General features: G+C 46.6%; 1 protein-coding gene across 1 annotated transcript in view; it reads left to right on the top strand.

Annotated features, from left to right (window-relative positions):
• Positions 1-9427: 9427 nt before the first annotated feature.
• The window catches only part of DAP (death associated protein), a 62241-nt gene continuing 58087 nt past the window's right edge, over positions 9428-13581 (top strand). Inside the window, exon 1 of the mRNA XM_029216358.1 lies at positions 9428-9636. Coding sequence (XP_029072191.1) covers positions 9582-9636 — 55 coding nt within the window. The 5' untranslated portion in view covers positions 9428-9581. The remainder of the gene's footprint in view (positions 9637-13581) is intronic.

Below are 13581 nucleotides of genomic sequence, written 5' to 3'. Positions count from 1 at the left end.
AAAAGAGAAGAGAAGAGGAGAGGGGAAAGGAGAGGGAAGGGGAGGAGAGGAGAAGAGATGAAAGAAGAATAAGATCCTTAAATGATAGGGGAGAAGTGAATAAGCCAAATCCAAGCTAGCCCAGCAGTTACTCTCCCATACTGTGGGAGTGATATCACATCAAGTTTTACCTCTTCTGTGGGCCCTGCAAGGAATAGCTTAAGTGTAGCTTTTCTTTACCCGAACACTCCATGGTTCTTTGTTAAGGAGATGAACCACTATGTTGGAAGTTTCCAGCAAGCTACTGAAGCTTGTATATTTTCTCTTATCTTTTCCATGGTCAGTGGCAGTTTATTAATTTATGTCAGTGAAAAGCTATGAACAGTGTCCCAGAGGGTCCCTGCAAAGCTGAAGGATGGGCTCGGGATTTGTTCTTATCTGGATTAACAGCAATCACATTTCCCAAGCTCAGACGTTTTTCTAAAAATTGAGCAAGGAAGGAGGTGGCTTTTCTGCAAACATGGTAAGAACTAGGATGCTGACTGAAGTCATTATTTACAGCCTTCTCTAGTCTGCAAAGTCACACACAGATACTTCAGCCTGAATGGAATAATTAATTATATGAAATCACTTGGCTGAGAAAAAATGATGGCTTTAAAAAGAAACCCAGGGCTTCCCTGGTGGCACAGTGGTTAAGGATCCATCTGCCAATACAGGGGACACGGGTTCAAGCCCTGGTCCGGGAAGATCCCACATGCTGTGGAGCAACTAAGCCCGTGCACCACAACTACCGAGCCTGTGCTCTAGAGCCCATGAGCCACAACTACTGAGCCCATGTGCCACAGCTACTGAAGCCTGTGTGCCTAAAGCCCATGCTCCACAACAAGAGAAGCCACTGCAATGAGAAGCCCGCGCACCGCAACGAAGAGTAGCCCCTGCTCACTGCAACTAGAGAAAGCCCGCGTGCAGCAACGAAGACCAAACACAGCCAAAATAAATAAAATAAATTTATTAAAAAAAAAAAAAAGAAACCCAGGTAATTTCAGCAGGGAAAATAGGTTTTAAATTTGTAAGGGAAAGTATTTGCCATCTCTAACTCCAGAATTGTGAAAGAGAAGAAAACTGAGGTGGGAAGAGCCCAAAGGTTATCTTCCAGAATCGTGGCCAGGTGTATGCTTATTAATATAGACTCTTATCAATTATTAGGCAACTTCAAGGTTATGATATAAAAAATGTAGCCTGTGTTCACACTGATTCCTAGTAGACAGCTTAATTCACGAATAAATTAATCTAAATCTATAAAACAACCATATTTAAAACACTTTCTATCAGAGAGGTGATCTAGGTGAAAATTATCAATGGTAAGTCATATTGATAACATGTACCCTTGATACCATGTGATGAAAATGGCACTTCACTTATATGGCCTTCATTTCCAAAACCCATAACCCCTGTTTAACAATGAGATGGGAATTCTCTGGTGGTCCAGTGGTTAGGACTTGGTGCTTTCACTGCCATGGGCGGGGGTTCAATCCCTGGTCGGGGAACTAAGGTCTTGCAAGCCACATGGTGCAGCCAAAAAAATGAGAGAAACATCAGACAGACATAAATTGAGGGACAATCTACAAGATGAGATAATTAAAAAGAATCCTTATCTATTTTTTTTCTGGAAGCCTAGAGGGACATACAAAGTATAAGTGGTAGACTCTAATGCTGGTAGGATTATTGAGAAGCAGTGACTTGCTTTCTCCTTTGGACATAAAGAATACCATGATTTAGGTTTTCCAAAGTATACTGCTTTTGTATTTTTTCAAAATGTATTCATAGAAAGCATTTCTTGAAAGTAGTCAGAACGTTCATATGGCCTATTGAGGGAAGGCACAACGTGCAGCTTCGGAGGGAAAAATATGGCCAAGAGCTTCATGTTTGAGACTTCTGCCATCCCTCACTTAAAAGCCTGTGAATTGTTTTTTCTAGTTCATTAGAATTTTGATATGGATTGCACTGAATCCAAAGACGGCTTTGGGCAGTATGGACATTTCAACAATATTGATTGTTCCAATTCATGGGATATCTTTCCATTTGTTTGTTTCTTCTTCAGTTTCTTTCATCAAAGTCTTGTAGTTTTCACAGTACAGATCTTTCACTTCCTTGGTTACACTTATTCCTGACTATTTTATTGTTTTTGATGGTATTGTGAACGGGATGGACCTTAAGGTTATTATACTAAGTGAGGTAAGTCAAACAGAAAGATAAATATTGTATGAAATTGCTTACATGTGGAATCTAAAAGAGCTGAACTCATAAAAACAATCATAAAAACAAAGAGTAGAATGGTGAGGGTCGGGGATGTGGGGAATGGGAGAGACGTTGTTTAATGTACAAATTTGGAACTAATAGATAAATAAGTCCTGGAGATATAATACACAAGATAGGGATTATAGTCAACAATACCGTATTATACATTTCAGAGCTGCTAAGAGACTACATTTTAATTGTTCTCACCATAAAAAGGAAATTATAACTATGTGACATGATAGAGGTGTTAGCTAGCGCTAAGGTGGTAATCATATTGCAATATATAAGTGTATGAAATCAATACATTGTACATGTTAAACTTACACAATGTGATATGTCAATCATATCTCAATTTCTTAAGCCTGTGAAAGCAGAGCTTTTGAAAAATGATGTCAACAACGTTATCAAAACTCTAAGATTGCTCAAACCGCCTTTTCAAAGGCAAACAGCACAGCAGGTGGATTTTGTGGATCCGGAAACAGCTGTGGTGAGTGGGGAAGCCCAGACAGTGGGGACTGGTGCTGTCATTCTGGAGGCCAGCCTCACACCTCCATCCCAGCTGACCCAGCTGGCCCAGCGCCAGAGAGTCAGCCTAGAACAGGGGAGCCCCTGAGAGTCCTCCTGCTGCCTCGGCCACTGCTGGGGCGATGCCACCTGGCATTGTAGTCCTAGCCAATTGTAGGGCTGACATCACCACTGACTAAGGTGTGGTGGTTGTATTTTAATCCAAACATATATTTTTCTTATTCTTAGATCAATAAGTGTCTAAAGAATGATCAAGAACAGCAATTCTCAGAGTGTGGTCCAGTGACCCCTGGAGGTTTTCTAGACCCATCCAGGTGGTCTGTGAGGTCGAAACTAATTTTTTTTTTTAAATAATACTGAAATGTTACTTGCTTTTTTCCAGTCTTATTCCCTCTCGAGCGTACAAGGAAGTTTTCCAGAGGCTACATGACATGATATTGCAAGAGACTGAATGCAGAGACAGAGATAAGAATCCAGCTGTCTTTCTTCAACCAGACCTTAAAACAGAACCTTTTGGTCCGCTGTTACCTTTCCACGCTCATCCCACCCTCAGGTCAGACTGGACCAATCACCGTCTTGGGCACGTGGACTGCTGCCCCAGCTCCTCGCTTCTCCTCCGCCCTCTCCCCGGTGGACCGCCCTCCTCCTGCCTCCTGTCAACCGGAAGGGCTCAGTTCCACACCCCGTCCCTTGAAACCTGTTCATTATCACTATGCCTACCCACCCACAAACCAGCGGGAATCTCCTTTCTGTCCTATAACATTCATCGTCTGTTTTGTATTTTAAAATAAATGTTTACTTTGCTGTTGCTCTAAAATCTCTAAGAAATAATGTGCTTTGGGTAGACTTGTGTTTAGTCATTTAATGTTTACCAAGCATTTTCAATACGCTATCACATATACTTCCTGTGAATATTGTAGAGGGGCATGTTATGTTCCCCACTTTTAGGTGAGGGTGCTGAGACTCAGAGCTCTCTGATGGAGAGCTTCTGATGCTGTGGAGTTTCTCTGATGTTGCACATTTAATGTGTGATCAGGCTGAGTCTCAAACCTCAGTCTAGAGACCCCAGGACCCGTGCTCAGTCATTTATAGATTCTCCTGCTCAGACTGATTCTACATGGAAAGCTGAGTAGAGGCTCGTGGGCCTGAAAAGACAGGAGTAAAGCCTCAATGTACTATGTCTATTCATCTGTCACTTAAGCTCTCTGAAAAGGATATACTCGTAGCCTTTCACACCCACAAAAAAGAAATTTAAGGAGAAAAGGGTCAAATAATGTCCTAATGTCCTAGTACCACTGAATCCTGGATAGATGGTTTAAAAAAAAAAAAACTAACAAAAGTACATGTTCTTCAATTTCAGATTTCAGACTCCCTTGAGGTGATTTTATCTTGCCTTCGAAAGCCTCTTTATTCTTGATGTCTTTGTCATGTTTATTTTTTGTACTTATAGCAATTCGTATACCCCTGTAAGATATTTTATACAGGGAGATAAATGCTAAGACATAATATTGAATAACTATTTGAATCCTTGTGTAAGATGGGTATTACTGCCTCTACTATGGAACTATGATCACAGAATGTGGAAGTAACTTGCGCAAGGTCAAACAATGACTCAGTGAAAGAGCCAGAAATAAAATGATCCCTACCCTCCGCCCCCATTTCTCTGCTAAAACACATTTTTCATAAATAACTTACATAGCATTTGCAATTCTGTGGGAAATCAGTATTCATGGTTGTAGTACTCCCATCATTTTTGCAGTTTCTATTTTCTAACTTCCAAATAAAGATAAGAGGAATATTTTGCTAAGATTCAGGCTGGTTATTTTTTCCTTCAAATATCCTTAGCTAAAGGATGACCTCAGATGTGATGAAAAGTGACCTCCACGTCCTTCACCAGCTGTTGAATCACTTTTGCAAAATGCCTCAAAATGTTTCTCAATTACCCTGTGACTGACTGACGAGTTGGAGCCCAATGAAACCCTGGAGGATTCCCCATGTGTGTGTGTATGTGTACGTGAGAGAGAGACAAAGACAGAAACAGAGACAGAGACAGAGAGAGGGGTAGTTTATCATTTTTATTTTGGGACATGCCTATCTTCTTCAAGTATTGTATGTGTACTTGTGGGTGTCAAAGAAATTATATTTAAATAACCATTATTTAAAACCCCCATAACATAATACAGTGAGAAACATCCTGGATGTTACAAAGCAAAGTTGAGAATGGCTGCTGCCCTCCCCTTCCCAGCAATATCAACAATGGAAGAGAAATCCTGTGAAGTGAATAAGAATTCTCATCCATCAGACAACAGCACAAGGAGACAGAACATATGGGCCAGCTGGGAATAAGAAAGCAATGTTCATCAAACTGATTGATAGGCGGGCTTATTTTAATACACCGTGGGACAACTCTTGTATTTCATGAATGCTAACGAAAACTCCGTCTGCAATAATAACAGTATATTCTGTAGTATATTATGGTTTACGAAGCACTTCCAAACGTGAAACCAGGATGGTGGTGAGAGCGGGCTCTCCCGGGTTTCCCCACATTAGCTATCGACTCCTGTGCTTGGCCTTTCACAAGCTTGGTTCCTCCGAAAAGGAGGGCAGAGAAGCCCTCATGTCTCAGGATCTTATGGAGAGCAGACGGGACAATGCTGAGCTATAGGGGCTTGCAGGCGGCACTGAGACGGCCCTGGATTCTCACACCAGTCCTGCGGGAGGTCAGTGTTCACATCTCCAACTTGCAGATAAGAAACTGAGACTCAGAATGTTTCAGTGACATAGTCAAGGTTCCAAAATATACACATGGAGAAGAGAATCTGCATTTTCTGTTTCTTTGAATACTTTTTCCAGTGTTTACAGCATTCGCATTAAGTAGTGTCTTAGACTCAGTGCCATTTTTGCCAGCACCACTTGGGATTACAAAAGAGCCTGCTTATAGAAGGGGAAACGGCTCCCAAAACTCTACTTTAGAAGGCAGCCAACGGTGGGGAGAAATGGGATTGGGGCTTAAAGACCTGGCTTCTGGTTCCAGTATGCACTCAACAGGGTTGTGTCCCACATAAGTTCAACCATCCTTTCTTCCCCTTTTTGTCTGTTTGCTTTTGTCTTTCTTGGTAAAAATGGGTCAACCTGCCTTACTCCCAGAGTTATAGTGAGCTTATAAGATTATTCACTCAGAATTCTAATAATATCTATGGAATGTGCATGTCCACATAAAAAGCTTCCAAAGGGTGGTGTCTGACATATATCCTCAGCAACTAGGACTTGTGGGGCTGGACACACACACACACACACACACACACGAATATACTTGTGAGTGAAAGTAAGTATCAGAAAACATTAGTGGTCATCTGTATTAATGTATTAGTGGCCAATCTGTATTAATTATCTATAATACATACTGTGTATATTTTTCATTCTCTGTGTAGACCTCATTTGCTGTTCTTCATTTACGTAACAGTTGTGAGAAATTAAATGTATCTATGCTCCAGAATTATGCGGGATAATATCTATCAAATGCTTCTTCTGTACCCACCCCGGTTCTGGGTGGTAGAAATACAGTGAGCAAAGATGGACAAGATCTCTCTCCTCAGTGGGCTGCCAGTCGACCGTGCAAGTCAGAGGAGAAAGACAGTAATGCCCAGGGAGATACTGATGGATGACGATGAAAAAGTTATGAGAGTCGAGTGCCTGGACTGCCTTCTTCAGATCTGGTGGTCAGGAATAGGCCCTTTCAAAAGCTGATTCCAGAATGCCAAGGAGTTAGCCATGCACGAATCTGGGGGAGATGGTCCCAGGTGGAGGGAACAGCTGATGCTAAGGCCCAAAGGGAAGGGTTGGTTTGTCACATCTGAGGAGCATCAGAAAGGCCAGTGTGGCCAGAGGAGCTGTGAGAGATGAGCTCCTAGAAGCAGGCAGGGCCCCCATCACCCAGGGCCTGGTAGGGGTTGCATTTGGCTGCATGTAAAGACACCAACCACAGGGACTGCATCTACTAGGGGTTTGTTTTCCACGCAACAAAACAGTCTGGAGGCGGGGTCCACTGCCCTGCAGAGACACCACAGAACCTCAAAGTCCCGCTTCCTTTCGTCTTCCTGTTCCGCCACCTTTAGCATACGGCTTTCATGCCTTTGGTTGCCTCGTGGTTGCGATACAATTGCTCTGCCTTCCACCTTCTGTCTTAATTCAAGGCGGTGTGAACAATGAAGTCACCAGGAGGAAGGGTGGTCCTCGTATCAAGAATGCAGAAACTTCCCCAGAAAACCCCAGTCAACTTCCACTTACATTTCAATGGCCAGAACTGCCTCTTGGCCACCCCTAGCTGTAAGGGAGGCTGGGAAATATGGGTGGTTTTTTTCAAGCTAAATTCCTTAAACAACCGTATTTTCTTCAGTAGGAACGCTATGGATTAGGCAGGTACTCTAGTTTGGATTCTCCTCTAGATGGGAAGGTATCTATGGGTAGGTGGGTGAGTCAGGAGTTCTGCTTCCACATGTAAAACTAGGCAAGGCTGTTAACACTAGAGTGTCTTGATCAGTATGGTCCCAGAACAGGCCTCAGGCAAAGATATGGATCCTCTCAGGCCTTGGTGCAGCCCAGTGGTGACCGGAGCCTCCAGAGCCCTTGGGTAGCTTAATTCCTTCCTCAGCATGCTCCTTCTTTTACCCCCAGGGTTCCCTAGCAATACTATGGGTCACTGAATTGAAGATGCCATCGTTCTTAACATATGACTTTAGGTACCACTAAGAGGAAACAACGCTGCAAACTAAACTATAACACAATGTTTTCTAACCTAGAATTTTTATTTCATACTTCTTAGAAATGGTGCTTTTAGACTTAAGGCATGAGTTTTTAACCATATAGCACTCTTGAACACACATAAAGAAGAAAATATTCATACAATTAGTTTGGTTAGGTATCCTTAAAGCTTCCTTCTATTTAGAATCAAACCATCAGTGTCTGTGGATTTCCTCACTCCGTTCTACGAATAGTGTTAGTGATGGAGCATCTCCTAAAAGAGTGTTCCACTACTGATTTCATATTTTCTTCTAAGCTGCTGACACCTGTCTGCAAGTTTTGATATGAATGCAAGACAAAGACAACTATATCACAACTGCTGCCTGGCCAACAGCTGTCCCGCTGGTAGTGTTACTGAAACGTCGGGGGAAAGTCCCAGATCAACGTAGAGTATGTGCATTTCTCTGTGTGCCCTGATGCAAAGAGCTGGGCAGCGCTGAGTTAGACATCTGGGTAAGGGAGGTCAAGGGCGCAGTGGAATGTGAGTCTGGAGCTTAATGGAGAGGCAGGCATAGAGAAATGGGTTTGCAGATTTGCGGTCCATACGCATATGGATGATAGTGGGCCTCATGTGACCACTGAAGCCAAGTCTATACACGGAAGAGGGCTGGTGTTGAGCCTTGAGAGACTCAAGTGTTCAGAAACCTAGAAGAGGAGCCAACCAACCCAACTGAGGGTTAGCAGCCAAGCCTCCAGCCCAAGCACTGGATGTCGGCGCCACGATGTGGCAACCCTGAAGCTAAGGAGGAAGGGGACGGTCAGCTAGGTCAAGCGCTGCTGACAGGTCAAGCAGGATGAGAGCAGAAGAGTGAACACTGGATTGGGCAGCGTGGAGGTCACGAGTGACCATGATAAAAGGACTTTCCTGGCTGGCGGCAGCCTTTGGGGCGCTGATGGCAACCAGATGGACTGGACTGGGTTGAGGAGACGGGGGTGGGGGTGTTGAGATGCTCTTCGAGCAGCTGTGCTGTCAAAGGGAGACATACAGCCAAGAGAGCCGATGGTGTTTCCTTTTCTAAAGACACTGGACATGTCTGAACGCTAATTTAGCAAGGCGGGACTGATGGTCCGTAGAGGATACCTGCAGTTACAAAGCGCTTGAGAAGGCGAGAAGGTTGCAATCCGAGGCACAAGGCCAACGGGTCAGCTTTGGACAGAATCAAGACCCAACGCAACAGGAAGACGGCAGAGACAGGGGACACAGCCGCAACCTTGCAAGACCTCTGTCCAGGTTTCCAGGCTTCACAGCTCTGCCTTTCTCCCCCGGAGTGGGGTGCGGGGGAGGCTCTCCCATTTGCAGCATCTTTTAACAAATCCCTGCTATTCTTGGGCCCCTGGTCGGTCCCACCTGGGATCTCATTTCCGCACTTCACCGGTCGCTCCGAGCGTGAGCCGGGTGAGGCCATCTGGCAGACGGTCCGGTTCCCCGACGGCACACAGCACCCCTGGGCGCCCCACTGTTGAAGCTGTTTCCCCACCACCGTCACCGTCTATCTGGAGGGCTGGTGGAGCACCGTGCACGGGGGTGCCACCCTCCTGCTGGGCGCTCTTCAACCTCGGGCGACTGTCCCCGCCGGCACCAACGCCCGCCTCTTCTAACCGTCAACACTCCGCCCCCGCTCCCCTTCTACCTCCTCCGCCCTCGGCCGAGGCGTCCAACGTGGCGCCGCCGACTGCGCATGCTCAGTACCCGGGGCGCGCGGGAGCCGTTGGGAGTCGGCGGGGCGGGGCGGGGCGGGGCGGGGCGGGGCGGGCGCAGTGACGCCACCGCGCAGCCGCGGGCTGGCGGGGCCGCGCCACGTAGGCGCGCAGCGGCCGCGCCCCCTCGAGGCGGCCTTGGTCGGTCCGCCCGCGCGCGGCCCCGCCACCCCACGCACGCGCCTCCCTCGCTCGCGGCGCTGAAGCTCGCGCGCACTTCTCTCCAGGCCCGCGAGCCTTCGACGACCGCCGTCCAGGTCCCTCTGAAACCGGGTCGCACCATGTCTTCGCCTCCCGAGGGGAAGCTAGAGACGAAAGCTGGACACCCGCCCGCCGGTACTGACTCGTTCCCACTTTCTCTCCTCTCGCGGGCCCGGAGGGCGGGCTCGAACCTGCGGGCACGGGGCACGGAGCGCGGAGCGGGGCGCCGGGCGGGGGAGGCAGCCGGCCAGCCTGGGACGTGTCCGCTCGTGGGGTCTAAGTTAAACTCAGCCCCGCGCTGGTGAGACGTGTTTCTTTATGCGAAACATCGCAAGCCTGTGCGAGTTGCATGCAAATTAGAGTGACTTGAACAAGCCCAGATGCACAACTTACTCCCAGAAGTTTGGGCGGTGAATACTTACTTAGAATGTACAGATGTTTTAGAAAAACGAGTAGCCGAAACAACGACAAATCAGTGTTTTTAACGTCATGATGATAAATCGTAGGCTGACAGCATTACAGAAGAACCAAAGGAGCGGAAATCATTTTTATCATTAATCACTCAATATGACTTTTTTCCCCTCCAGTTTCTGTCGCATTCTACTTTTCCTCAGAAGTGGTTTTGTTTTTTGCTTTTTGCTTTTGCACATCCTAAACTTCCGAGCCAAGGAGGTTAAATGCAGGAAAGAGTAATCTTTCTTAGAAAATGTGTCTCTAACCATCCTTCATGTTCAAACCGTCTCTTCCCCTTTCTGAGCCCAGTTCCTGTTTGCTCTTTCGAATCTGCCCAAACTGGTGGATTGCTTTTTCTCCTCTCCTTTGGAATGACGATCGATCCATATGGAAGGACACTGGGAGGGAATCAAAGGTGATTGGGTCCCAGGATACGAGTCATTTCAGTGTGTGGGGTTTTAGGGTCTTAGTTGCACACGTTAGTTAAAGTATCAACTCAGTTTGCTAATAACAGAAGCCTTAGCCAAACATGGCTGCTTTTTATGGAACATTTGTGCCATCTTCTTGTTAGAGGAAAGATTCCCCTAATTTCTGTCTGCCGCCCCCCACTATAGGGCACTAATTCTCTGCCTCAACACGGTGAATAGAGAAGTTCTTTACATATGTTGCATTCCAGAGTAGGGAATGCTTTTCACTAGTGAAGCAAGCTCTGAACAACAAGAAGACTGACTGGCACTAGGAAAGAAAAATGGCTAACCGATGCGTGGGGATGTAAGAGCATGGGATTTTAGAAAATAGTTCCACTGTAATGGAAAATAGACTTTGGGGGTCTCTGTGTTGAATTAGTTTAAAATTAGAAAAGAACTTCAAAGGCATTTCCTTTAATCATAATTCTGACGTTTAATTCCTGCCGCTGCGGGTTCATGTCCATCATTCCTGCCTGATGACCTGGGCAGCACGGCAGGAGGGAACACCTTCATTTACACTCGTGGCCATGGACCACACAGCAGCAGTCTGCATAGGGCTCCCCTGTCCCCGGGCAATGAGTGGCATTAGATGTATGTGTTGGAACGACACCAAAGCAAAGTAGCAGTAATGAAATTACATATAGAGAGAGCCATATGGAGAGTTTTAAGATCAGAGGTATAAACTGTCTATATTAACTCCCTGGGAGAAACTTCATGAAGGACTCTGATTTTCTTTGAATTGTAAACAGCTAGGCTGTGTGAGTTACAAGTTAAACATCTTATTTATGCCCAAGGAGAGGGGAGCCAGTGTATTTGTGCTGCTGTAGCAGTGCACTTAGGTTTTAAGTTTTGAGGCCTGTCACTTCTCTAGGGTTCAGTTTTCCTAATCCATGAAATGGGAGGTTCGGGCCAGATGGTCCCTGAGAAAGTAGCAGGGCAGGGCTGCCTTTGTGCTGTTCCTGTTGCCATCCATCAGGATTGGAGCCCAGGGGCAGTTAGCCCCACAGGTAAACTCCTCAAGTGACTTCAGGGCGGGTCCCTTAAGCCTTTGAGACTCCCTTCCAGCAGGAGCTGCTAAGGAAGCTGTCACTGTCATCCTGCATTTCCCAAGGCCGGTCACACTTGGCCAGGGGTGCAGGTTAGAAAGAGACCTTTCGTCCCTTGTGGTATATTGCCTGCCAGGTAGTACCGCTCAGGTGCTTTTTCTCCCTGTGGTACAGAGGCCCCTGGTTGGAAGGCTGTTTTGGCAGAAAGTTCTGGGTGGCCTTGTTTACTCCGGTATGATCAGAGGTTAGACAGTTCTGCAGATTAGATGTTTTAAAAAAAAAAAAGGCAACCACTATAATAAAGGATAATCATCAAGTACAGCCGAGAGCCCAGTTCATAAATCAAAATAACAGCCTTAAAAACACTGGGAAAACTTTCATTAAGGGCTTAAGTTGGATGACAAGAGCTTGTGCTTAAATCTGCAATTGAAAACAGTAAAACTCTCCTCCATGACTCTCTTCTTTTTCTTTTGTGTTTTCTCGTTATTGCTGTCTGAACCGGGGACGCTCCTGTGCATCCCCATAGCCTCCACCTGTCTGCCTGTTCTTCTTGCTTCCAGGGCTACCCATTGATGCGCAGTGCCTGGTTCAGAATACTCAATAAATAGCTCCCGAGTTTCTCCAGAGCCTCTTACTGCCTCTCCCTTCCTCCGTAGCATGTGCAGTCCACAACTTCCCTCTGCCGCTGAGCTGTCTCCAGCGGGTACTGGGGGTGCAGGTTGGACTGTCAGCCAGCTTCGGCAGCAGCATCACAGCGGAAACTGTAACTAACATTTGTTGAGTGTCACAATGCGTGGGGGTATAGGGGAAGAAGAAGAATTTTCCCTTTACCCTTTTAGGTTCTTAGCTGAGATTCCCCCTTAAGATAAAAGACAGATTAACAAGAGAAAAACAGAAGTTTAATAACATGTATATCTCCTGTATACATGGGAGATACTCAAGAAAAATGAGTCACTCCCAACCACCACCTTAAATAGTAAAGATGAAAAATGCCAGGGAGAAGGGGAGGCCCCTGTTATGGGAGGGAACCAGGAAATGCACCAGTGGAAGGAAGACGGTTATGCAGATGTTAAGATTCTCCTATAATTTAGTCACCCTTTTCTTCCTGGTACAGAGAGAGAGACACTTACAAGTGGAGATTTCCCTTATAAATGTAAATGTTCCTAACAAGGGTGACTTCTCGGTATACGGCTTTTCCTTGTGTGCTGTTTGTTTTTTTTTTTTTTTTTTTTTTTTTTTGCGGTACGCGGGCCTCTCACTGTTGTGGCCTCTCCCGTCGCGGAGCACAGCCCCTGGACGCGCAGGCTCAGCGGCCATGGCTCACGGGCCCAACTGCTCCGCGGCATGTGGGATCTTCCCGGACCGGGGCACGAACCCGTGTCCCCTGCATCGGCAGGCAGACTCTCAACCACTGCGCCACCAGGGAAGCCCTGTGCTGTTTCTTAATCAGCTCAAAATCATACTTATGCCGAAGAGCCATGTTTTGGGGTGGCATGCTCTGCTCCCCTTCACCAGCCCAATTCTAATTGCTTGGTACTCATGAGCTCATTTAACTAGCAGTCACCTTACAGTTGGGATACGGAGGACAACACCCTCTGCAGTATTGCCGACACCCCCAAGCCTTGAACCGGCAGCCCTTCTCGACAGGGGGCTCCATCACTTGCCAGGGGCCTCCTCCCAAGGTGTGAGATTAATGAGGCTTCTGAAGAGCCTGGGAGAAAGGTGCTAGGCGAATAAATACAAAGTCCACCCACTGAGTGGTGGCTGGCACTGCATTGTGTCCTGCAGTGCGCTGGGGGCCGGATCCTCTGGAAAAGTAACCAAGTCTTCACGATTTGAGACCTTGCCAGCGCCCTCAGCCACAGATACGGCCACAGATACCTGCGGAGACACGGGTGAGACTGCTTGTTTTATGGGAGTTCTTGCAAATGCAGATTAGCAAAGTGAGTGAGGTTCTGTTTCATCGAGCGGCAGCGCTCTGATTGCCGGCAGAAGGGGGGACGTGATGCCAAGCCCCACTATTACTCCAGCCGGTTTCCATGAGTTTGTGGTGGCGACGAGGATAACGTCTCTTTGTTAAATACGTTTTGTTGGCCCTGTTCCCCCCCATTTCC

Source organism: Monodon monoceros, unplaced genomic scaffold (genome assembly GCF_005190385.1).
Source record: "Monodon monoceros isolate NGI ecotype Baffin Bay Population unplaced genomic scaffold, NGI_Narwhal_1 Super_Scaffold_12, whole genome shotgun sequence".
NCBI lineage: Eukaryota > Metazoa > Chordata > Mammalia > Artiodactyla > Monodontidae > Monodon > Monodon monoceros.
This window is presented reverse-complemented; position numbering and strand designations above follow the sequence as displayed.